This window comes from Phycodurus eques, chromosome 15 (assembly GCF_024500275.1).
Source record: "Phycodurus eques isolate BA_2022a chromosome 15, UOR_Pequ_1.1, whole genome shotgun sequence".
Lineage (NCBI taxonomy): Eukaryota > Metazoa > Chordata > Actinopteri > Syngnathiformes > Syngnathidae > Phycodurus > Phycodurus eques.
This window is the reverse complement of record NC_084539.1, coordinates 16,832,361-16,858,983: the sequence shown is the minus strand read 5'-3', so window position 1 is coordinate 16,858,983 and position 26,623 is coordinate 16,832,361. Positions and strand designations below refer to the sequence as shown.

The 26,623-nt window shown below is 41.2% G+C and overlaps 1 protein-coding gene across 2 annotated transcripts in view; it reads left to right on the top strand.

Moving 5' to 3' along the window:
- npdc1a (neural proliferation, differentiation and control, 1a) overlaps positions 1 to 19,183 on the top strand; it is a 30,056-nt gene extending 10,873 nt beyond the window's left edge. Inside the window, exons 2-9 of one of the 2 annotated variants that reach the window (XM_061699100.1) lie at positions 7,155 to 7,304; positions 15,854 to 15,967; positions 16,096 to 16,311; positions 16,913 to 16,979; positions 17,061 to 17,151; positions 17,293 to 17,372; positions 17,500 to 17,596; positions 18,205 to 19,183. In XM_061699100.1, the coding sequence (XP_061555084.1) occupies positions 7,155 to 7,304; positions 15,854 to 15,967; positions 16,096 to 16,311; positions 16,913 to 16,979; positions 17,061 to 17,151; positions 17,293 to 17,372; positions 17,500 to 17,596; positions 18,205 to 18,276 (887 nt within the window). In that variant the 3' untranslated portion in view covers positions 18,277 to 19,183. The remainder of the gene's footprint in view (positions 1 to 7,154; positions 7,305 to 15,853; positions 15,968 to 16,095; positions 16,312 to 16,912; positions 16,980 to 17,060; positions 17,152 to 17,292; positions 17,373 to 17,499; positions 17,597 to 18,204) is intronic. The other variant, XM_061699102.1, reaches the window with a different exon arrangement.
- The last annotated feature ends 7,440 nt before the right edge of the window (positions 19,184 to 26,623 follow it).

Genomic DNA, 26,623 nt, shown 5'->3' with positions numbered 1-26,623 from the left:
TGTGACGAACGTTTTCACTCGTTCCGCCATGCTCTAGAAGGGGGCAGGGGCAGTTCCTATCAAGCCATTTCAAGCCCGTCAGCGTAATGGTTAGTTTTAAATCCATCCATCCATCCATTTTCTGAGCCGCTTCTCCTCACGAGGGTCGCGGGCGTGCTGGAGCCAATCCCAGCTGTCATCGGGCAGGAGGCGGGGTACACCCTGAACTGGTTGCCAGCCAATCGCAGGGCACATACAAACAAACAACCATTCACACTCACAGTCATGCCTACGGGCAATTTAGAATCTCCAATGAATGCATGTCTTTGGGATTTGGGAGGAAACCGGAGTGCCCGGAGAAAACCCACGCAGGCACGGGGAAAACATGCAAACTCCACACAGGCGGGGCCGGGGATTGAACCCGGGTCCTCAGAACTGTGAGGCTGACGCTCTAACCAGTCGTCCACCGTGCCGCCTAGTTTTAAATCATTTCTTTTAAAAAGAAATTCAGTGCCATCCCGTCAAAATATGTCTTTACGCGAAACCAGTCAGTGGCACGATAAAGGTGGAGTACCGCAGTACTCTGCTAAATGATAATGACGTCATTGGTTAATCAACTTCTACTCGACTTTCAATATTATCTACTACAAAATCTCTAGTTGTTCAACCCCTAATGGTTATCGTGAGTAGACACACGAAAAAGACAGGACCAAAGCGACCATTTTGGGCTAATTTTCAAGGGTGCTTCAAATAATTAACCCGTTCCATTGATTTTGTGTGACTGCTACCAAATTCGACAGATATGTAATGCTAAATTATGAATAATGTGACTTTCAAGTTTGCCGTTAAACATTGCTAATAGCTCAGCTCCAAACCAAATATCTTGTGTGTAATGTCTATATAATGTATGTTTAAAAGGTTGTAGGTTCCCCACCTTTTCAAGGACAACATTGGCATTAGCGATGTGTTAAAGATTTTTTGCGCGCATGCAGAGTGATTAATTCAGATCTATTTGGCCACCCCCTTTCCAGATTTTCACACTCACTCGCCTTTTCGACGCCCTCGTTCTCTCACCGTTTTCCCCACCTTACGCCTCCATAGTGACGAATGTACAGCCAATTAGCTTTTGCGCACATATGCTCGCTTCGTGTTTGTGTGAAGAATAACTACCTGTAAGCTCGTGACTGCGCTACGTTCCGCCACGTTAACTTATGGTAACTGCTGACTGGCACTGCTGAGATTTGAACCGCATTATTATAATGTGCAGATGTGTAGAAGCAACATAACACACAATGGGTTTTGTCCGTCATAATGACACAAAACCCACAAGTAAATAGTTGTTTTTTCACGAGGGGACGTTCCAAGCTCTGGTTACATTTAGTCAGGAGTTCTGTTTCTACTGCGCAGACATACCCTGAATTTGTACGTAAATTGGAACATGCCATTTATTACTGCGAGCACTGTATTAAAACCGTAATTACAGTCAATATTTGTATGAAAAACACTTGTAATCCATTAATGTTAGACAATTGAATGAAAAACAAATTTGGCTGTAACTGAGTGTGTCTTTGTATTCTTATGCTAATATAAAAATATGAACTATGCATGAAGAAGGAATGGGAATAATAACTGTTAATTGATAGTTTAGATCAATTACCAGAATTTCCTTCAATAAAGTATCCAGGTAAAATGAAGTTCACTACTTTGCGCTGTTGATTCAATTGCAACTAGTTTGCCTTCGAAAGCAAAGTAGCTTGACATCAGCTGTTGGATGTTGAGCTACATCCACACGATGGAAACAGGAGTTTCCCAGCATCCCATCAGAAGTGTGTACGTACTGTGTGTTACTGCAAGTTGAAAGGCCTACCAACTTCCGACAGTGAGCCATGTTTTTAAGCATTTATGAAGCTGCTGTGTTGTTAGACAGCTGCTGAATGGTATTCTTTGGGTCGGTGAGTGTTTGTGGTCTGTATGGCCTGAGGGATAAAAGCTTGTTTTCAGCCTTTTAGTGCTTTATTGCGGTGGTGAATGTCTGTAATGACCTGTGGTGCCCGAGGGCACGTAGAAGAAGTTTGAGGCATTACTTTTGAGTACAGGACAGAATATTTCGCTGTTCACGAGGACCTCTGGAGTGCTTTGGAGATCATGAACTTTATCAGTTGCCTCAGGTGATACATGAATCCGTATGCCATGTTAGTTTCGCAGACATAAACTGTCAGTTTTAGGCACTTTTGCTGGGGTGCTAGGGAGTGGATTTTCTGCTTTTCTAGCATCCTCTGGATTTTTGTAGAAGTACTATTTCTAGCACTTTGTCAGCCGGTTTTCCAAGTGTATCAGTGACATAACCCACTGCTTGTCGCTCATTGGTCGAGCAGCTTCGTCTTCGCCGCATCACACCCGGCTAAAAATGAAAAAACTATAAACAAATTAACAATATCTTACCGTGATGCTGTGCATTAGCTCTGGACACTGTGGCATTGTCTCCTCTTTTTTAATATTTGCCTCCAATATACATAAATACGGGAGACTCTCATTTTCTTCCTTTGTTGTTGTTTGTCTGAATGTCTTGTTCAGACAGATGTGTTCCAACAGCCTGTTTTTTTTTTTTTTTTTTTTTTTTTTCTCCTTTATCGTTCGCAACTGGACAATTTTGAAGTGGAAAACGGACCACCCCAAATTGAGACAATGCAAGAGTTGCTCTTCACATAATCTTTTGATTTTATATTGTGGCAACGTCCAATGGTTTATACGTTACACTACAATTTTTGTTTTTTTTAAGTCGAGTCGACTTTACTATGCCGCATTGACATTCTAAGCTTACGTCAAAACCAATGTTTTTGCATCTCGTCTTTTAATTGGCCTCCATGCTGACAGTCAAAGCTCCGATTGCCACTAGGCTTGAAATATTGGTACCAGCGGGAACGCAGGACTGGCGACAAGGAAGGATGGCAACAGCATGACGTGAAGGTCGAGCTACTTTGCCAAAATGTTGTGTCCACCGTTCAAGAATACGTGGACAACTGTGTGCTAATGAGAACTTTATTCATCATAGAAGTCGTATGATACATCACCAACTCACGACACGACACTCGCTTTACAACACTGTGTCGTAACATTGGCTTGTAGCACTAAGCTAATGAACACATGATGAGACAGGCCCAGCTGGCTTGTTGAAAAGAAACATGCACAGTGCTCCTACTAATTACAACAACTGCAGTAATGGAGCATTGTACTTTTAATCATGTGTTTTTGTTTGTTTCTATGCGGGTCCGTTGAAATGTCTTTACGTGAAATGGGTCTGTGGTACAAAAAAGGTTGGTGAAAAAATATCAGTGACGTCGACTGCGACTCAACTTTCTTCACATTATAGTCAACTACAACATGGCTTTAGTCGTTCAACACCTAGGTAAAACCCACCGGAGGTATGTTTTAAATACCTATAAATAACCAACAACTACAGATTTACGACGACGCTACAGAGTACAGACTTATGCCAGGTATGTAATTGGAAAGGAACTACAACATTCCTCAACTAGCCCTGTGAGATGTTTCTCCACTGGTTCCTTCAGGGGTTTCCCTTTGGTTAAACTTCGGTCTGTAGTTTCAGCCAAGTTATAAATGTGCTCAGGTTTTTTTTTTTTTTTTTTTAAGCCATGATTAGAACACCCCTTAAAATAGCTCTATGAGTCATCCCCATCTTTTGGATCCTCAAACTAGATATGACAAACTCAAGAACATCTATGGTTCATCTATTTTTATGTCACAATTTAAATTGTCGTGTCTTTTTGAATAAACGGCCCTTCTGTTTGTGCTAATCTCTTTTCTGTGAGGACATGGCATTGAAGGAAATCAGCATGAACAAGTCAAGATGAACCTCTCAGACACAGGAAGTAGGCTGCGAATGATAAAAATAGACGCTCTTAATGATAAATGAACGGGGGAATAATTGAGATGTGAATCAAAGCTATAATGAGCAATAAGAGGCTGAGCACATGAGTCTTACACCCCACAATGCAGAGCAGGTAAGAGCTGCATGCTGTCATTCAACATGAATGACAAAACATTTAATCAGAGAACATTTATGAGGCTGCCACGTCGCTCCCAGGGGTTTAACCAAAAGCAACAAATATTTGTCATCTGCTGTAACTTCCCTGCAGACTGCTTGCACAAATTGAACAGGTGTCGGAACAGACACAGTGAGAAAATGCGTGTCATCATTGGTCTACTCTAGACGTACCAGAGTACAGTGGCACCTCTGGTTATGAATGAGCCGGTTTACGATCTGATTCTGCACAAAATCTTTGAAAGGTCTCGGATTTTGGCTACTTAGACCTCCGTATAGTGGTGCCACTCTAACATGGACTTAGTATAAAAGTGTAAATTTCATTTTCAAAACCATATGAGAAATTCAAATGACCTGATTTCATATGTCTGGAACTCAGGAGGACGATTGAATTCATATTTCGCACATTCACTGAGGCACCATGGGGCCAATGTAACATCACAAATACTTGCACAAAAAAGTTGGTTTGGTCAAATATGGGACCTTTGAAGAAAATCTCGATTTATGCGCAATATATGATTTGCAAACCATCTTGGTGTGCCATGGTTATGTTTTTTCTCACTTTGTGTAACCATCATTGGCTCAGTGCGTCACGCATTGCAAGTACAGTGCTGTCTCGCTGTTTTTTTTTTGTTTTTTTTTTGCTCTTAATTTACTCTCAGAATAGGTCTAAGAAAAGGAACACTGCTTGCGATAGTGAAGCTAATTACTATCGAAAAAGAAGAAGAAAGTCATCGCCAACTTAGCATACAGTACGTTTTACGTTCTGGCCCAAAATGGCCGTATTACATTGCGGGCTCCTGGATTTGATAGTGGATGTAAACAATGCTGTCGGCACGTCACACAAAACGTCAGGATAAAATAAAAGAAAACACTGGATCGGTGCTTCCTTCGTGAGACTGCTAGGTAGCCGTTGCGAAGTAGCAGTCGCTAGCCAAATGTCGCTAGCTCGCCCTAACTAGCGGAGAGAGAACAGTGGACTCTTGGAGGACAGCCCACAACCCACAACTGCATCCACCAAGGATCAAATTGTATTTTTTGTTTTACTTTTCTCTCCTTGTGCACCTTTGTCAATGTTGAGACGAGAACTATACGAATTTGATGTATAATTATTATAATATGTACGATTATTATAATAGTACAGATCGTAGATAGCACCAAACTGCCTACCAAAGGTGGCATCCCCTAAGATGTTTGTTTGGGGGCTGGAACATATTATTTGCATTTCCGTTCACTTTAATGGTAAGCATTACCTCGATTTGCAAACGTTTCGGGTTGCACACAGAGTCAAGGAACTTGACACTTAACCTTAACTCAAGCTTAAAATTAACTGTGATAAACATGTCGTATGCTTTAAAGATTGTGCCGTAAATATTACTGTGAATTCAGTTTATAATTCCTCATTCCTGTTCAGAATGGCAAAATGTTGAGACCTCACTGAAATTGAAGGAGTCCGCATAAAATCCCTTCATGACAATCTTTTAAAAACTTTTTTGTTCAGCACTATACACGGGGACAGGCACTGTTTTGTTATTATGAACAACTAATCGGTTCAACCCATGTAACCTGCTCATAAGGAAATTTGAGAACTGAAAGGACTCGACCCATATTTACCACACACTCAGAGACACGTTACAAGCACAAATGTTACAAGGGTCCACCATTGTTGTTTTTGTTGTGACATCATCACAGATTCCAAACCAACTAGTTTGCATGGCGGTGTAAAAATGTCGTCACACAGCACAACAGGGCATGCACCGCTGTACTTTTTGCTTTTCATGTAATTGTTTGATATTTATGACCTCAATGTTTTTCATACAAATATGTACTTATGACTTTACTACTGTGTTGGTACAGGGTGGAAATGCTCTATGGTGTGTTCTGACTTCCGTAAAAATGTGGGTTACGTTGCTGCCATACAAACAGTCTTAATCCAAGGACCCCCTGTACATCCCAAAATTAAATAATATTAAATTGTATTATTTGTATGTATAAATACAGAGTATTTAAAAGGAGTGGGCAATTTTCATATTTTGCATGTCTGATTGATACTGTATTACTGCAATGGTAGACTGGAAGTTGCACCTGCTCCGATGAAAACCAAATCTCATTGGCAAAGGTAATATTTTCTTACCGGCGGATACAAATCAATCGACTGAAGGGCTAATAAAGAAAAGGCATCACTCTTGTGTGTTGCCTCCATCTCACCAAGACTCCCACTTGGCAGATCTGCTCCATCAATATCGCACATCTTCCCTCATATTGCAGGCCTTGTTGCCATGGAGGTCACTTGAATCTCTCCTACGGCCACCTCGCTGCATGACTAATAATCTGCCTTTACGTAAATATATGCCAAGGGGAGAAGATCGGATTGGACTGTTACCGTACGACACAAAAAAATCTGAATATACTGTATACATGAAAGACTTCAATCATTTATCCCAAATACTGCATCTTTAACTGAACTCTCACCAGGAAGACGTGCACGACCGTGACTTTTGAGATGTATTACAGCAGTCCTGAGCTCACTCGACCTGTTATGCGAGCACCTTTTACTGGGCTGTGCTGCGACACAGTAGGGTTTGTAAGCTGCCCAACACACCTGCTGCAATGCTCTGACCCTCTTCTTAGTTTGCGTGTGTCAAGTGCAAGGGCGTTTGTATCAATGTTGTGGATTGGGGGGGAGTCCTTTTTGTCAAACTGGTGGCAAATGGGTCAACTGTATGGAGTAGGACTCAAGGCTCCATTGAAGAAAACCAACTGAACCCCACGTTAGCAAGCGCTATACCGAGCAGCGCGGCAAGGCTTTGGTCTCGATTTGAACTGAGCCATGATTGGCTTACAAAAACCAACACTTTTTTTTTTTTTTTTACAGCGACGCTATCTTTCTCAGCCATCAAACCTCGCTCATAAAGAAACCTTGACAACATCACTTTAAAAACTCAGTGAACTTGATATAAAAAAATATAACGCTGACATAAACTGTAGAGAATTATCTGGAGTTGAACCCTCTCTTACTTGGAACTTTCAAAGCAACATTTAATTCATGACAAAACATTTCTGAGTGTCACTTTTGGAGGATTCTTATCAAAAGTGTCTTTGTCTCTCTCAGCTAGTAGAATGTGCCCTCACCAAATCGACTGTGCCAAAGAGGGACGCCACCTGTGCCAGCCTGGCTCCACCAGCTGTGGCCCCTGCCTCTCGGTGCTGGTGGAGAATGAGATGGGTCGCTGTGTGACCAGGAAGAGACATCGTCAACATGGTATGAAGACGTCAATCGCACTTGCTTACCTTTACATTGAATAATTGAGATCATTATACTATGGCTGAAGCGATTAATTGATTGAGCAGCTCGAATAGTTTGATTACAAAAAAGGTTGCTGCAAAACCTCTGGCTCGAAGCTTCGGAGGACAAAAATAATACCTGTACCTCACATACACTTATCGTATTGTGTGTATTTATTTCAATAATGCAAAAACCAATCGGTAGAATACTCCGTGGTAAAAATATGTTTTTAAAAGAAAACCTTCGCGTCAAATCAGTGCATATGTGCAGAACTAACTTGACCAGTGTCAGGAAACAAGATTAAGTTAAGAGGACGATTAGCGCTCTGCTTAAATGGCGTGTGTGTCTGGCACGATGTCTGGTACCCCGCAGGCTCACAAGAGAATAGCTTGACATTTACAGGTCGCATGGAGCTTTCTCATTTGTCAATGATAAAAGAAAAAAAACAAATCGGGGAAGAAGCCGTGACGCGATGCAGTTATTTCTCGTGTTTTCTCAGGCAGACGCACCTTTACAGAAACCTCATTAGTGCTGAAGCTACAGGCGCATACATACATACTTAAATAAGCGTTTGTGCGGATCTACATCAAGTTAATAATGACTTAACGTCACACAGCAGTTTGTCTTCTTGGAGACATTCATTTTTTACATGCAATATCCTTCACTCCACACATACTGTTGAACGTCTTGGTCCACTACAAAAATGGCTTTTCACAGCAGTCATTTTCAAAGTAAAATGTTTAAAAAATGAAACGTACACGGTTAGCCGTAACTTTGAAAAACAATTTCCGCAAAACTTTGTAAATATTTTGGTATTTGGTATAATATTTTACAACATTACACTGAAAAGTTGATTCTGGTATGTATGTTGACGCTTCACAAGCAACAAGTGATGAGACTGCCGTCAGTGACGAGACTACCGTCAGTGGTTAGCTTGAAGTTTTTAATAGCTCACTCAACAGAGCAAAAACAGACTCGTGGCAAAGACTCTTCTGAACGTCCGTTAAAACCCACGTTACATGTAACTCCTCCCTCACAGAGACCTTAGAACCGTCGAGATGCATCTCTGTACTTCCTTGACACCAGTTGATACTTTCCTATTAGCCTGGACTTTGGCGGCATCTTGTAGCATCTTAAGGTGTCACAGGAATAGCGCCAAACTGCATATTGGTGAGTTCGGGAATAGTGAACTGCGAATAGGTGGTGGGTGTATAGTTAAAAAAAGAAAAAAGAATGTATTTTGGCCAAGGTAAATAATAACAATTTGTTGTTTTATTGCCTCTCTGCTTCTTGCCGACTCTTCCGTATGTTTCCACACACGACTCTCTTCCTTGCAGCCAAGCTCTCTCCCGTTCGATCGCCGATTGATTTTGGCCTCTCCCTCTGCTTGCTTATCCATCTTGGCTTAATGTCTTCATTCCCTCTGTCTGTCACTGTCTCATGTATCTCCTGCAATTCCCGCTTCTCGGCTCTCTGCGTCCCCGTGAGGCTGCAAACTCGCTCGGCCTCTTTCTCCCGTCATGTGCGTTTCTGACAAATATGGCGCAGTGTGATGTGATCCTCACAGGGATATTATTTATTTATTTATATTTTAATCTGGCCCTGCCCCTGTTGCTGCTGCTGCAACAAACACGTGCATCGCCCCCGCACTCTCGCGACTTAAATCGCTTCGCTCTCATAGAGCTCGCTTTCACTTAATTAAATTGAATGTAATTTTAGAAAAGAGCCACGCTGCTTTCTCTCACTCTGCGTTAATTGTAGAAATTGAGACTTGTCACTGCGTCCGTGGGTTTTGTGTAATCTGTTTGTTTCCTAGGAGGTGTGTATGTGGGTGTCCATGCTCGAGGATTAATAATGCAGATGGTTCTGCAGCAGGGCAGCGTACAGTAGAAGCATGGCTCAAATTATTGCCAGCAACATCACAGAGAAGTGAACATGAAATAAATGAGAATATAGATATACAGTACAATGGGTGTAAGAAGTCTACAGTCCTGTTCAATTGCCAGGTTTTTATGATGTATAAACAAATGAGACCAAGATAAATCATTTCCAGACTTTTTCCACCATGAATGTGACCTATAACCTGTACCACTCAATTTAAGAACAAATCTTTTTCAGAGAGACAGAGTAAAAATAAATAACTGCGATAATGTTCCTTCGCAAATGTGCACAGCCTCTTCAAACTGTGGATGTGGCGGTGTTCAAAATGAATCAGTCACATTTGAACACATGTTAAATGGGAGTCAGCATACACCTGCCAACAAGTGCCTCCGAATAACTCCAAATAAAGTTCAGATGCTGTAGGAGGCTTTTCCTGACATTTGTTTGCTTTCTAGCAGAAGCCTGAAAGTTTCGTACTAACACTGACTGCTATTTGGAACTGTATATTGTTCTCTACACCTTAAATAAGGATCCAGTTCCAGCAGAAGAAAAGCAGCCCCAAATCACGATGCTGACATTACTACATCCTTAGGTATGGTGTTCTTTTGGTGATGAGCAGTATTGTGTTTGCACCAGGTTGTGTAAACATTTCAAGTGTTGTTTTTGCAAAATGTAGCCAGGCTTGAATATTTATTTATTTATTTATTTATTTGGTAAGATAAGGCTTCCATCTTGCCAACCTACCCTAGAGTCCAGACATATGAAGAAGACGAGAGATTGTTTTCACATGTACTAAACAGCCAGTAATTGCCAGGAATTTCTGCAGAAATGTTGCTGTCGGCCTCCCCTGGCCAGATTTCTTCTCGTCTTTTCACCAATTTTGGAGGGACGTCCAGTTCTTGCTATTGGTAATGTCACTATTGTGCCATATTTATTCAGTGATGACTGTCTTCACTGTGTTACATCAACTATTTAGTGCCTGAGAAATTCTTTTGTGCCCTTCTCCTGACTGACATCTGCGAACAATAAGATCTCTTTGACTCTGGGCCATGGCTTGTGCTATAAGATGTGACTACAAAAAGCCCTACTAGAACAACTGAACTTTATTTGTAGGCCGAGTCCCATTTAACGTGAATTTGAATATGAGTGTTAATTCTGAATGCAGCCACATCCCCAGTTATAAGAGGGTGTGCACACTTGTGCAACCATTTGATCTCAGTTTCTTTTTACTTACCCTCTCGAAAAGATTAGATGGGTTACAATTAAGATTATAGGTCACAATAATGGTGGGGGAAAGTTTTGCTTTTCATATCATAAAAACCTGCCATTCAAACGGGGGAGTGTAGACTTTCTATATCCACTGCATTTTCTCATATTTTCTGTCTAATTGTGATTTGTCATTTTAAACAGTTATGATATTTATATGACCTTATGATGACACGCTGTATGAAGACCTCCCTCGGTTGTCATTGTTGTGGTAACGGTGAAGGACCTAAAATGGCAGCTGTGCTTCTGGTTCTGCAACAGTATCCATGGCGACAGGTCCTCAATTATTAATTCAAGCCCTGGAACATCATAAAGTATAGAATATATTACAATTCGCGTCCAAATATGTTGTCAGCTGACTCTAAAATAAAATTAACATCAGCTAACAGCTAAATTAAGTTTTCATTCAAACGTAATTTAAGCCTCTTGAAATGCTGATGCTCATTCACACCATGAGATTGTTATGCTTCATGCTCAACACTCACCATTATTACATTGCTTGGGCAAGCATTTTTGGATCCGTTTGTTAGCCTTTCATTTTGAACAAATCTTTTGAAATTTCATAAAGGTCTTGCCATGGGATTTTTAATTATTGATAAAAACTAGAAGTTTATCTTTAAATTGTAAATTTGGTAATAAGTAGCCCAGAATTTTATCCTCAAATATTCCTTGTGCCTCGATACACTACAAAACCGTATAGCAACAACAATTTAGGCTATAAGAGGGATTCTCGGTGTGGTAGGAGTACGCTACGCAGGCTCCCTCTAGTGGTACACGAGAGAATCACTGCCCAAGTACAGTTCAGTTATATTTAACTTTTAAATTCAATGCGTTTGCATTTGATCTCTAAGAATTATTTGTTTAAAAAAGGTACCATTTTTATGTAACTTATGTGAAAATTGAATTGAATCAGTCAATGATTAATATATATATATATTCCAGCGCAGTGTTCATGTTGAAACTGCATCATGTTACAGTGGCTTACAATAACTGAAAATATACTTTGAATAAAATGTCTGTCTCCCGGTTTCATTTTAATGTTGGTCAAGATGGTGATACTCGTCGAGTATCTTTTTTGGGGTGGTACTTGGTGTAAATTTTTTTTTTTTTAAAAACCTCTGAGCTATAACGTTACACCATGAGTCTCATGTGGAAGAACTTGAGAAGACCCATCACCATCAAAGTGGATCAGTGGACAAAAATTCCCACAGACCGACAAAAACGTCAATATCCTTTAAGAAACCCCTTCTCAAAGAAGCAATTATTGAGCATTTATTTAAGTCTGGTTTATCCAGGTAAGACAGCTGCAGAGGGGCGCAAACCTCCATATTTTATAACATTTTCCCATCTTGTAATTTTTATAACCTCAATACGTTTCTCCAATGTACTCCATATACCTTCGGTCTCCATTTTGTTTTCCTACTTTTGCATTCTGTGTGGACTCTCAAATGTCACCTTCGTAGTCTGAAAAGCAAGTAGCGCACCGCAGGTTAACACAGGGAGGTCGGACGACACTTTATAAAAAGTAAACCAGCGCGTGTTTGACATGCAGGAGTGGCCTTCCATCAGCAAACACGCTGTGTTTCCATGCCTCTGAGCCACGCTCATTGTGCAAGCATTGTTCATTCTTCATGTATTGTAAAGGTGTATGTGATAAAGGCAGGACTCCTCTGCATCACATCCACGCAGCTGACCATTTATGCCTTCACTTGATCCCCCCTCCACCCACTTTCATTCTGTTATGACGTTACATAATGTACAGCACGCATGTAATCTCCATGTGGTACACGCACACAAATATTGTAATCTGTACACTCACTATGATTACCATATTTGTCATCACATCACACCTCAAATGCGATAGAAAATGGATGGACAAACAGATATATATATATTTTTTTTTACTATCCAAAATATGGGTAGTTTATTGAAAGTTTCCTCCCATATCAGTTGTCAAAGCTAATGAAGTTAACATACAAATCTGTGAGCTTTTTTGCTCCCTTATCTTCCTTCCCCCTCGACCATTTGTCGACCTTTCATTTACAACACGCTGAAAAGAGCACACCAATTAGAGATCTCCTCACAGTGCGGCCCTGTTTTTCTGTATTGGAGCGCACCTGCTCTTCTGACTGCCCACAAGACGGCAGCAGAGTTCACGTTTGAACAACTAAGAGCTCACTGAGAACACAGCCATCCGTCCATTTTCCGTTATTGACGACAGACAGCGCACATATATACACGCACTTTCTGGTAAAAAAAAATAAAAAAAATTATTTCAGTAGTTAATTTCAAAAAGTGAAATCTATATTTACAGATTCATGAATCATAGTAAAATATTTTTCAGAAGACCAATTCCTCGCTCATTTTTCTATTGATAATCATTTTAATGGTTCATTTAATACAGTAGTATAATTTCTTGATATGGAAAATGTCTGGATTTCATTCAATGTAATCATAAAAATAAAAAATTATTTCACGCTGTAATGAATCAATACATTAAATGACTGAATTGTACTGAAATAAAGTATTCCTATTTATGGAGATGCACCTGTACAATTTTTTTTTGTTGCTACATAATAGTATAATTTTCCCCAACTATTCTCTAAAAAAAAAAAACTTATTTCATGCAGAATTGTAATAGTTTTGTCATCCTGTGAAGTAATGTATGTTGATAATAATAATAATTATTATATAAATGCTAATCCACAAAGGTATTTGAATTATTTGATTATAATTGTTTTTCTCAATTTAAACAAATTTAATAGGTTTTGCTAATGTATTTTTAACGTCCTTTGTCAAGTATTTGAGTAATGTAATCCTGAAATAGTCAAATACAAATGTATTAATGTTGTCAGTTTTTAATTTATTTATTTGCGTATTCTGTACATTGTGCAATAGTAAAAACTAAAATCTGCTTAAAACTTAAACATATAATGTTCACGTTTTTCTTCCATGCATCTAGTATAACCCTTGAAGGAAAATTTTAATTGCCCCTGATAGGACAAAAAAAAAAAAAGTTCCCCACCCCTGCTGTAGATATACAAGACATTGGAAGAATCACAAAGGAAGTAAGAAGTGTGTGTGTGGTTGTGTGGGTACATGTGGTCTCAGGGTGAAGGGGTTGAGGTGGAGGTGGAGGTGGAGGTGGAAGTGAGTGGTTTTTGAGTGGGAAAAGATAACAGCACACATGCGTGTCAGTGGCTCTCCTGTTGAGCCGTTTACTGTTTGTTTGTAGTAGCCAACTGCCCCCCCGTAGGCCACTCTCAAGGGGCTCTGGGTCATTATCGAGCTAGTGACAAAACTCTCTTACGTGGCCAACCACACGTACACTCAATCCCTTCTTCTTCTTTTTTTATTTTTTTTATAATGTAAATAGTCGACCACGGTCCGGGATGGCACCTTGAAATGTTCCCTGCATATATACAAAGTTCACTTGGTGCCATTTGCATTTTTCTTTTTAGAAGCAAGACATTGTTTCAAAGCGAAGTTACTCGTAGAAACAGACTACAAACGACTGTTACTAGATTTGGCAACAGAAGCATTGTCTGGAATATCCGTGTCCAAACAATGAGCCGTACGAGGTTTCTCAGAAAAGTTGTGGGATTGGTGTCGTAAAGGATTTCTTTCAAACCCAAACGAGGAGTTTTCCCCTTCACTGTGGGCAAGACGATCCACCGGCACGTTTGCAAAGAGATGGTGGTGGTGTTGGTGTCATTTAGTGCATGAAAAGCAGGGCAACTTGTAGCTGCTTCATGACATGACAACGCGCCTGCTCACAATGCCCTGAGCATCTGACATATCCTGACAGAGGAGAACTTTGCCGTTCTTGAGCAACCCCCCCCAACTACTCACCTGACCTCTCTCTGGGTCAGAGAAAGCTGGAAAAGTGGGTTACACTCCAAGGGAATAACTTCAAAATGGTAGTTTGGATTTGAAATATATAATTTGTCGCGGTGGATTGTACCACTTGGTGAAAACTTCTAGAGGCTAATGCTGCATCTCAATCAAGTGAGCACACTAGCACTGCTGGAGCTCCCCGCCACCTGCTAGGTACAGATGGAGCATCCCCCCTCCTCAGACACCTGCCGCGGAGTGCACGATATGGCGGCGTGCCGAGGGGGGTCGGACCGTGACAAAGGTGGCGGTGAAAGTGCTCGTTTGTCATAGCGTCCGCTTTGCCACACGTTAGCTCAGCCAGATGGTTGACCCTCTGCAGGGGGAGAAAGTGATACTGTAGTCATGAATGTAATGATGCAATGTATTTACTGGCATTGGAGTCGTTCACCTGATAATGACCTATTTGAAGGTACTGTAAATTCATGGGTTTTTTTTATGATTCACCGTTCTGCTACATTGAGAATATGATGTATTGCAGGGCGACTTTATAGCAGGAACACTTTGACCGCCGCCATTAGCTCCGCTTTGGGGTCTATTGTCAACGTAGCACATTGACTGAGAGCCAACGAGCCAAGTTTTTGCTGATTGCTCCTGCTCCCTGCTGTGCTTCCTCCCACCGGCCCCACACACACACACACACACGCACACACGCATGTATATACTGGGCTGTGGTTGCCCTGGAGACCCGTCCTGTACCACAGGAATGTTGTTAACTGTCTGGCCTAAAGGGCTGTTAAACATCAGTTTCGTATTGTCTCCTTTTTCCTACCAGTCCGCAAACAAATAAGACAAGACCCACAGGCACACGCCTTGTCTTGTCACTTTGGTTGGGTGGATGCATCCTAAGAGCGTTGGGCAATAAATAATAAATACGCCCTTTTACCAGCGGTCGTTTTATCTTCAATAGTAGACCATCTTAAAGTTGTGTAAGTGCAGAGTCAGTGTCAAATTGCTGTAATATAAATTTAAAAAAGGAATATAAAACATGGGACAATTGAACTTAATATAATTTAAGAACAATGCCCGCGACCCTAGTGAGGATAAGCGGTACAGAATATGGATGGATGGATACCTCCAACAAGGTTAAACACAATAAAACAAATAAAGCACTGAAATAAGAGCAAGTGTCGTGCTGTGTTGAAGGCCAAGGAATACAAATTGGTTTTAAGGAGAGTTTTAAAAATGGACAACGAAAGGGCTCGCTTGTCTAATATCCACCGAGAGGTCCTTCTACAGTCGTTGGGCAGGTGTGGAGGGATTTTGAGATTTGAAAACGAATATCCTAATCTCAAATCTTAGCAGGTTTTTTTAAAATAAAGTGGAGGGAAGCCAGAAAAGAAGTTATGTGCTCCCTCTTGCGTGTTCCAGTTGAGAGGCGAGCGGCAACATTTTGAACCAACTGGAGACGTTTCAGGGAGGACTAGCTGATGTGATGCTGTATCTGCAGTAAATAAATGAATTCCTCTAATCTTGTCTTTTAGCGAAAGTGCAGTTCTACCCAGACCTGGATGAAGAGATCGATTTCATCCAGTCATACATCGAAAAACAGGAAGTTTCTGCGATTGAACCACAGAAGACACAATTGAAACCTCCCGGTAAGAACTTTGATATCCCTAAACCAAACAGATCCTGTTTGTGTTGCGTTCTCCCTTTGCTTCGTGACGTTCAGCATTCTTGATTATTTTCTGATCTCTGCCTCGCATGTTCCTCGCATCACCTCCAGTCGCCGTCTTCTCCGCCAAAGCTGCGAGCAAGCTAGCTGCTTCCGAACAGGGGCAGTCGGGACAAGATCGCTCGTCAGCCGAAACCAGTAACGGCACCTCTGCGGCCTCTGGCAGAGCAAGTCTTACCAACACATCCACCCCCCAGCCCCCCGGAGTGGACGGTCGAGCGGGCCCTCTTATCGAGAACGCTCACAAGGATGACAAAATCATCATCAGTGAGTGTCATGTCATGTGACATCAACGCAAAAAGAAAGTTTACGGTATCGGATACCTGTGTCAAGTGTTCAAAACTTCCCCCCCATTCAAAACAACTGTCAAACTAATATAGAACTAAATTAAAACGACACCCTTGTCTGCACGTCTACAAGATCAAGGGCTGAATTATGGATGCAAATGTATACTGTAGTATCTCGGACAGTTAACACTCCAAATCAAGAGAGGTTTTAAGGGGGCGGTCCTGTCTCAAGAAAATGAGCGACTGTTCACCGCTCCCGCTAAACTGCGCAGCCATCGGCAAGTCCGGTTTTCTTGACCTTAACAACCAACCGAGGCAGGAGCGAGGGCGTTGAACCAGGCAAGTGGCTTCTACTTGCAGAAGCAGAGCCCAGAGTGTAGGAAAATGTGAACGCCCATAAAGACAAAAAAGTATTCAATCAAGTACCCAGTAAAACTCACTGCAGCTGTGTTTACCGTTTGGCTTTTACATGATAGTGTTTCAAACAGTGAAAACGACTTTTAGGCCAAAGATCTTCAAGTCATGAGTGGAGAAACTGATTTTATGTCTATTTTTTTTTTTTTTTTTTTTTTTACTTGCAGTTGTAATCTCCCTGTTTGTGGTGATTGGCACCATAGCATTGATCATGGCAACTGTCTGCTATGTCAAGTAAGCAACCACACAAAGTCATTAAGCACCTTTTGCAAGCCCCCATTTAATGCATTTTTAACTCCCGATGATCCCACCCAGGTTGCGGAAAGAATCTCATCTGGCTCAGAAGGTGGACTATCCCGCCTTCAGGGGAGCAGGTGTGACCGCCGCCACAGGTGACGCTAAATCGGTATGTGCGACTCTTACATTTATCGCCTGAGTTTCATTTTCTCATCTCACTTCTGCAAAAACACACCACTAGATTTCTATCTGAAGAGTGCAGCTTCTATTTTGAAAGTGTCATTCAGCACTTCCTCTTCCTTGCCTGCAGATTGGAGATGAAACTCTGGCGCAAAGTGCCCAAATGTACCACTATCAACACCAAAAACAGCAGATGCTGTCCATTGGAAAGTAAGTGTTTTTTTTTTTTTTTTTTTTTAGCTTTTGATGTGTTCAATCATAAATATTCAAATACAGTGTATAGTTTTTCTTTTTTTTTTTAAATTTTTTTTGTTTTGTTTTCTTCCCTCATTTGCAGTCACAAACCAGAACAAAAAGTCATTGATGCCGAGGTCACCTCAGATGAAGAAGAGGCCGGAGACTTCACAGTGTACGAGTGTCCTGGACTTGCACCGGTGAGCGCATACGCGTGCACGTGCACACACACACACACACGCACACACAAAGTCAGTCAGTCATTGTGGGGATTTTGAAAGGTAAGTTTTCAAGGTAATGCTAATTAATCACGAATAATGTATTGACACACATTAATTACATAATTTATTTTGAACGCACACGCTCCTTTACCTCAACCGCTGATGGATATCTGAAAGACAGTTTGCTATGACGTCAGTGATCAGGTCAATGCTTACATGAGTGCAAAGATGAGTGAGGAGACTCTGCAAAATTCCCCAAATTCATGTAACCAACAACTGTTGTGAATTTTTTTAATGTCATAATCATGGAGTCGAACTCAGTCTTGACCACCAACATAAGGCTTTGCCATTGTAAATATTGAACAGGTTGAACCTTTCTGATTGTTGGCCCCCCCCAGCAGATATCAAAGGCAAAATCCCTCTTAGCACACCCACACTATCATCATTCAGGATAATCTTTGACAAACATCCAACAATCAATCCTTAGCTGATTTTGATTGGGGGGGGGGGGGGGGGCAAAAATGCTCAAATTTGACCCAATTGTAAACTCCAGTAAAAGTCAATCATATGTGTGCTCTCCTCCACAGACCGGCGAGATGGAGGTGAAAAACCCTCTGTTTGACGACTCCACCATGCATTATCAGGGGAATGAAAAGTGAATGCTGAACACACACGTGCAAACACTCACACTGCATGCAGACAAACGGAGGAAACCTGGCAGAAGACGAGACATTAAACAAAACAAAAAAAAAAAAACACGTATTGTTTCTCTCTCTTGGCCCTTTACTAATTCATCCCCGCCTTCTCCATGCCTCCCTCCTCCTGCTTTTATGACCCTCGTGTAATGTTGGGTTCTTTGTGGATTTTAAGTCTTTTAACACAAAGACTCCTTCTTGAGTTGTTGCTGTGAGCGTCCTGTCCTCAATTAAATTTTAAACTCTTTATGTTGCAATTTCTCTCCCCGTCATTTCTGCAGCTTTTTTTCCAAAGACTGTGATTATGATAGCAGGAGCGTGTAGGAGCCGTACACACAACACACACATATACGGAAGCGGAAAAACAGGTGCCCTTCTTTGTTTTGTCATGCGTAGCTTGTGGCTAAGCCACATTCCTACCAGGAAATATTTAACATACCATCTCTGAAATTTTAGTGTTGCTGATTTGAGGCTTGGGTCATATAAGGTGCACATAAAGATATGAATATAATATATGAAGTACTTGATGATGTCTGTTGCATGGTTTGACCGTACTGTGTTTGAATCATGGCAATGCAAATCCTTCTGCCTCCCGTTATGTATGCAGCCCGTTACTGCAGGAGGAATGTACAGTCCAGGTGACTCTGAAGCATTTGAATGACATTCTCTCGGGTGGGGGGGGGACAGACTATATTGATAGATGTGTCGGTGGTCAATTTCACTATCTTGTGTTGTCCTGCTCTGTCCTCTTGTCAGTCCCAAAATGAACGTCCTGCTGCAAAAATGTACATAAAAGAGTGAAAGTGTTCACCTTTTATAGATATTTGTATATGCAGAGCAAGGATGGGTAATAAAAGTTTTTACCACGTCAGTATTACTACTCTCTTTGTTTGACGCATTCTTAACGATTTGTGTTCTTCAGAATCAGTTGTTATTGTTTTTTTAATCCAAGTGCCATCAGATTAACAACCTAACAGTACAACCATGTCAGATAAGTGTGGGATAGAATCAAAACTCTGTTTCTACAGGAAAATATTTTGTGCCTTAAGACACGAGTGACATAACTAAAGTTTTTCTAGTACAAGTTGTTGTTAGGTCTTTATTTTTTGCTTTTGCTTTTGCTTTGACTTGTGGAAAACCAGCAGCAGTTTTGCAGTCAACAATTCATCAAAAAAAGAGGCTTCAAGATGTTTAATGCCACCACCAGTTGAATTTTATTGTTAAAATAAACATAAGATAAAGAGAATTACAAATCTGCAGTAATATAATTTGCATGGTCAGGGGGGGGGGACAGAATAGTATAGTATATGACAAGCTGGTATTGGGTGTGCCAGTATTGTGTGTGTGTGTGTTTTTTTTCTTTCTTTTTTTCTTTTTGGTACCGGTACAGACGTCCCATATCGTATATCCCTGTAAAATACTTGTCTTGGCTCAGTAAAGGTTGGTAAACACTGCTGGATTATGTGGATAATGAATTGTGAGAGGGATTAGGGGTCATTCTCCAAACAAACAAACAAACCAAAGCGTCTTTGAAAATGCATCCAAGCAAAGAAAGTGTAAGGCTGCAGGCATTTCCTCTTTGCGCCACGTCCTCGTTTTCTGGCTCGGTGTCTTCGAACTGCCGCTGACCTCGTCTCAGCCTTGGCGATCCCTGACTTTGTACAGGTTATGAGCCATCGCTTGGGCGATTATTTTTATGTTTTCATTTGAAAATGTCACTTATGGGTGCGCTTTTTTCTTTTCTAACTAATGTCTATTCTGCCTTCCCTGAGCGGGATGTTTGGCAGACAGTGAACAGTCTTTTAAAAAAAGAGGTCAAGTGTGTTTGCTTCGATCTGTTTATTCCCACTCCTTGTTGGAAGTTTACTGTAAAAGGGACTATGAATTCCTTATGTATTGAACCAAACCACGCAACTTTGTCTTACGACAAAGCTTAATGCTAACGCATAATCAAAAGCCCTAAACCGACAAACTACATCGGTATTTTATAGTCATAAACCTTTCAACAACCCATACAGACAGACCATATGAATATGCTCACAGCCATATGATTTTTTTGCTCTGTGGACAGCGACTAATACTAATACTGCGCTGCAGTTGTGACGGTCTTTAATGTATTATACTGTCCCCCGGGGGGCGGGGCGCGCACACTAACTGCTTAACTGACTCGTCGCGAGTCAACTTAACTACTGCGCATCGACGGTTAAAGATTGAAGTCGACCGAACGCTAATCATTTGTTTGGCAAAAAGTCTCGAGTCATTCAACCCCTAGTCCGCACACTAGAAGGAGCAGCACGATATCCATTGAATCGAAACAGTTAAATGGAACGGATTCACGTCATTTCCATTCATTGCAATGGAGAAAGTCGATTTGACCGAATTAGACTCCTAAGTCTCGGTATCACTGTATTCCCCACAGCAATACACACGACGAGTGGGGCGGAGAGAAAGCTCACGAGGGGTTGGCGGGGGCTGGGGTCCGGTCTCCTGTCCCCATTGAGCCGCATGCCGAGGGCCGTCAAGGCCCATTGTGCGCGTGGACAGTGGAAGGAAGGCAGCCATTGGTGGCGGCATGAAAAGCAGTCCGGGGTGGAGGGCCTGTGAAGAAGGGTGTCAAAGGCACGGGCCGTTAAGGAAGAAAATCAAAAAGCCATCAGACTTGTTTGTTGCCGCTCAACGGGAGGGCCGCCGCTTTACATTTAAGCCTCCGAGTGGACAAAGAGGTTTCTCTCCCCTTTAAAGTTGCAGAGACGCTGCGCACGTGCTCTTTTAGCTGTCGACTTTCACAGTGCGTCGTACCTTAAGCACTTAATAAGCTGTTACTTCTACCAAGTGCTTGAAAGTGACTCCAGATTTCAATAGTGGCGTTAATCGAGCCACCACATACACAATGAACGTAACTGACATGTAGCTAGGTGCTAAATCAACACTCCCCGCTACGGAATATTGCGTTATTTTTTTATATATGCTACTGGGGCAAAGTTTTGGAACATCCCAATTTTCCCACCTTTTTTTTGCTATTTATTTATTTAAATGTATCCAGTTCAAAAGTTTTAGTACATGCCTTTCAAGTCAAGTAGTTCAATGAACAGCCACACAGTTGTGGTAACTTCCACAAAAAAAAAAAAAAAAAAAAAAAAAATTCCCTTTGAAAAGTGACTTTATTCTCATTTCGTTTTCGTAAAGATTTGACATACATGTAAAAAATTGTTAACGTAATTTTTTTTATTGTGCATAATTGACAGCCTTGTTTTTTTCCTCCATATTTTTAAAATTGTATTCTATTTATTTTCTCGTAAAAATGTCGTTAATCTCGATAGTCTCATTTCTTTGTAATTTTTCTTCAAGTGAAATTGTTGTTGTCATAAATGCTGACAAATCTTTCTCGGAAAAGAATAACTGTTCTCATAATCACTATGCATTTTTCCCCAGGAAAGAAATATGCCTTTTTTCAGCAATTATTCCAACATTAATCAATACAAATGTATTATCTTAATTATTTTTCTTGTAAAACTAGTACGATTTTATCAACATCAAGCATTAAAGTTTTCTTTCATTCAAATTTCCCATTCTTATCAAGCCATTGTCAGTATTTGAAAATTTGAGCAAAACGTTGATTAAAATAAGACTTTATTCTCATCGCATTCACAGTACTTTGGTTTCGCGAATATACATTATTTTTCTCAACACAGTGCAAATATTACTGTTACTTTATTCTAGTTTATATTCTATAATCTCTTTTGTCTTAACTTTTCAGCGTGGCTTAAATAGTCCTTTGGACTTACATCTTATACTTAAAGCCGTATACTGGTGTAAATGTGCATGTAATACGGTACAAATAAACCCAAATAGTTTTGTTTTTTTTCCAACTTGCATTCCAATTACTGGTGTAAACTTCTTCCCTTTAACTGTCGTGAACACGTGTGTTGACGAAGTGGCTTTTAAAAAGATGTGAACCATCGCCCCCTCCTCCTTTGGAGTTTCCAGAGAGTGGTGGGTGCTCTCTTGAAGGCTCGCCTGGCTCTCTTCTTGTCTTTTGCATGACAATGTGTCAGCCAAGTCCATGGACCGTCGCAGGACAATGCCGCCTCACTCGGGTTTGATGTCTTCTTAAGCTATTGAGCAAGTCTCCTGTCTCACCCCACGGCTTTCCCAGCACTTTGTATCACTGTGGATAATCATATAAAGTGTTATTTTAAATAAGGGTTTATGAGATATGAGGTCTTGGTGAGGTGTTTTTATTCAAGGACGTATGTTACTTGTTCTGATATCAGCTACAGTTAGATCCAGAAGTATGCCTGTGCATATTTTCATTCACCGAGGTCATTTCATTCCTGCATTGAGTGATCCGGATGTCTTATCTGGTGTTCTATGGTAACATCTAATCTGCCCGTTCTTGAATGTTACCGGTGGTTTAAACCTCTATATTTTCATTCATGAAGATGTCTCTTGATTGGAGAGTTTTAAAAATAATACTCATTCCTTCTCTATATTCTTTTTTTTTTTCCTGTTTTTCTTCAGCTAGGACTGACTGAGTCAGTCTTAGCCCAAAACCTCCAGGCTTTTGCTAGAAAGAGGAAAAAAAAAAAGTCAAGGAAACCCTATACTAAAACAGCTAAACTTTACTAGAGGTTAACCAAGAACAATTTTAGATGTGCTGACTTAAGGCTTCTTTATATTCCCACAGCCAACAACACCCACATTGCATCACGTGACCCCCCCCCCCCCCCCCCCCCCCCCCGAGTTGGCCCGCGTGGTCCCTCTGCGTAGTTTGACGTGCAGACGGCAAAAATTTTTGCTTCGCGTTGAACGCCGCGGAGATCATCTCTCGTGATTTTGTCCGTTTTAGTCACATGCTGTGATGACGTACTCGGCGTGCCCCTTGGTTCTACAACCCCAATTCCAATAAAGTTGGGATATTGTGTTAAACATAAATAAAAACAGAATACAATGATTTGCAAATCATGTTCGACCTATATTTAATTGAATACACTACAAAGACAATATATTTAGTGTTCAAACTAAAACTTTATTGTTTTTAGCAAATAATCATTAACTTAGAATTTTATGGCTGCAACATGTTCCAAAAAAGCTGCGACAAGGTCATGTTTACCACTGTGTTACAGCACCTTTTCTTTTAACAACATTCAATAAACGTTTGGGAACTGAGGACACTAATTGTTGAAGCTTTGTAGGTGGAATTCTTTCCCATTTTTGCTTGATGTACAGTTTCAGCTGTTCAACAGTCCGAGGTCTCCGTTGTCGTATTTTACGCTTCATAATGCGCCACACATTTTCAATGGGAGACAGGTAGGCCAGTCTAGTACCCGCACTCTTTTACTACGAAGCCGCGCTGTTGTAACACGTGCAGAATGTGGTTTGCCATTGTCTTGCTGAAATAAGCAGAGGCGTCCATGAAAAAACTTTGCTTGGATGGCAGCATATGTTTCTCCAAAACCTGTTGTATGTACCTTTCAGCATATATGGTGCCTTCACAGATGTGTAAGTTACCCATGCCATTGGCACTAACACAGCCCCGTACCATCACAGATGCTGGCTTTTGAACTTTGCATCTACAACACTCCAGATGGTTCTTTTCCTCTTTGGCCCAGAGGAAACGAAGGCCACAATTTCCAAAAACAATTTTAAATGTGGACTCGTCGGACCACAGAACACTTTTCCACTCTGCATCAGTCCATCTTAGATGAGCTCGGGCCCAGAGAAGTCGGCGGCGTTTCTGGGTGTTGTTGATAAATGGCTTTTGCTTTGCATAGTAGAGTTTCAAGTTGCACTTACGGATGTAGCGCTGAACTGTATTTACTGACATTGGTTTTCTGAAGTGCTCCTGAGCCCATGTGGTGATATCCTTTACACATTGATGTCCGCTTTTGATGCATTGCCGCCTGAGGGATCGAAGGTCGCTGGCATTCAATGTTGGTTTTCTGCCTTGCCGCTTACATACAGTGATTTCTCCAGATTCTCTGAACCTTTTGATGATATGGAGCGTAGATAATGAAATCCCTAAATTCCTTGCAATTGTTCGTTGAGGAACTTTGTCCTTAAACTGTTCGACTATTTTCTCAAAGCACTTGTTCACAAAGAGGTGAACCTCGCCCCAACTTTGCTTGTGAATGACTGAGCAATTCAGGGAAGCTCCTTTATACCCAATCATGGCACCCACCTGTTCCTAATTAGCCTGTTCACCTGTGGGATGTTCTAAACAGGTGTTTGATGAGCATTCCTCAACTTTCTCAGTCTGTTTTTGCCACCTGTCACAGCTTTTTTGGACCGTGTTGCAGCCATAAAATTCAAAGTTAATGATTATTTGCTAAAAACAAAGTTTATCAGTTTGAGCATTAAATATCTTGTCTTTGTAGTGTATTCAATTAAATATAGGTCGAACATGATTTGCAAATCATTGTATTCTGTTTGTATTCATGTTTAACACAACGTCCCAACTTCATTGGAATTGGGGTTGTACATACCATCTACGCCGCCACCTTCTTGATTGATTTTGCAGCATAATTAAACGTATTATCTGGTCATCTAGGTCCATTTGTTCTCGCAGACACTGTTGCACGGTCGGCATTGTTGTTGCTTTGTTCCTTGTTACTGAATGGAAAGTAAAAATGGCTCCCGGAAATGGCCCGAAAAATGCAGAGGAAACTCCACCCTGTGGCGTGCTAGCCAATGACAGCCGTAGCGACAGCCCCGAGTGGGAGGTCAACTGCAGTACATTTTCAAAACCGCGCGTGGGTTGCGCTCGAATACAAAGGCAAACTACACGCGGGACAGCCGCAGTGACGTCAGCACGGTCACCGTCCCCGCGACTATAAAAGAGCCTTTATATTTAACGTGTTTGAATGTGATTGGTTTATTCTGAACACTGCCACACTCCTAATTATAAAAGGGTGTGCTCACTTGTGCGACTGCATCATCTCAGTTATTTTAACTTCTCCTCTCAAAAAGATTTCATTTCCTTGAAAATTTTATTTTACAGGTTATAAGGTACATTAATGGTAGAACACATTTTAAAAATGATTTTTTTTTTTCCCAACACCATACAACGGCACAATTCGAGTGGCCTTTTATTGTGAGCGGCCGAAGGCACACCTGCACAATCATGCTGTCTAATCAGCGTCTTGATACCCACCTGTGAGGGGATGGATTATCAACGAAGGAGAACACTGATTTAGACAAATTTGTGAACAACATTTGAGAGAAATACGCCTTTTGCGTACACAGAAAACAGCTTGCAACTTTACAAATTGTGGTGTTTATATTTTTTTTTCTTTGTAGTTTGTTCAACTATTGTTCAGTTCACTTTTTTTTTTTTTTTTTACAAACAGGATAAAATAACAATAAAATTGCAACGTCTGCAATCACAATATCTCAATGTTCTTGTAGGTAGATAGATGCCGAAGTGGGTGTCACATGTGGCAGGAAGTGTTTTACAACTTTCACCTGCAGGGCCACACGAGACCTGCAGGCTGAGCATCTCCTCAGACCTGCAGAGTGAAACTTGGTGTTCGTTTCATGGGGGGGTCGAGTGGGTGCGGGGCGAAATCAAAGGGCCGAGACGTATTGTTTCAATGTGAAAAGGAGCTAATGGCCGACCATCGCAACTCGGGATCTGCAATCCACAGGGTGCCCCCGGGGCCGGGCTGGCACAATGGCGCCCCCCTCCCCCACTCCTCTCCCTCCCCGCGGCGCGTCTTCCTGCCGCAATCTACGGCCAACGACGCACACCGGGGGGAGCGCATCTGTGCGCGCAGGGGCCCGGGCCGTGAGGGCCCCCTCGGTGGGTGGGGCGGGGGCGCCACCCCACCCTGATCACGAAGAAGTTCACCCGATTGCTCCTGCCTGCTGCAAGAACATTTGCGTGTGGAAAAGAATCCCACGCAGCGTGTCCGAAAAACCCACTGTCACAACATAAGGTGAAGAAACGGGACCAGCTTGTGTCATGATTTATTCATTTTTGATTTTTGTTTTTAATTGGCAAAACGATTCTGTTTATGATAACGTCCAAAGCAATAAAGAGCCAGGAAATGAGTAGTGACTACAGAGACAACTCAAAACAAAAAATACAATCAATAAAAAATAGAATCTCTCACAAAGTGGTTCGCAAGATAAAACTGAAAAAAATAAACAAAAATAACAATACAAATGTGAAATAAAACTACATAAGAACAATATAAGATCAATTACAAGTTCAAACTATGACCATTAAGTACAAAGATGAACAAAACTTGAATTCGTCACAAAGTTCTTTAACATTTTAAATATGTGCATTAAATGCAAATAAACATTG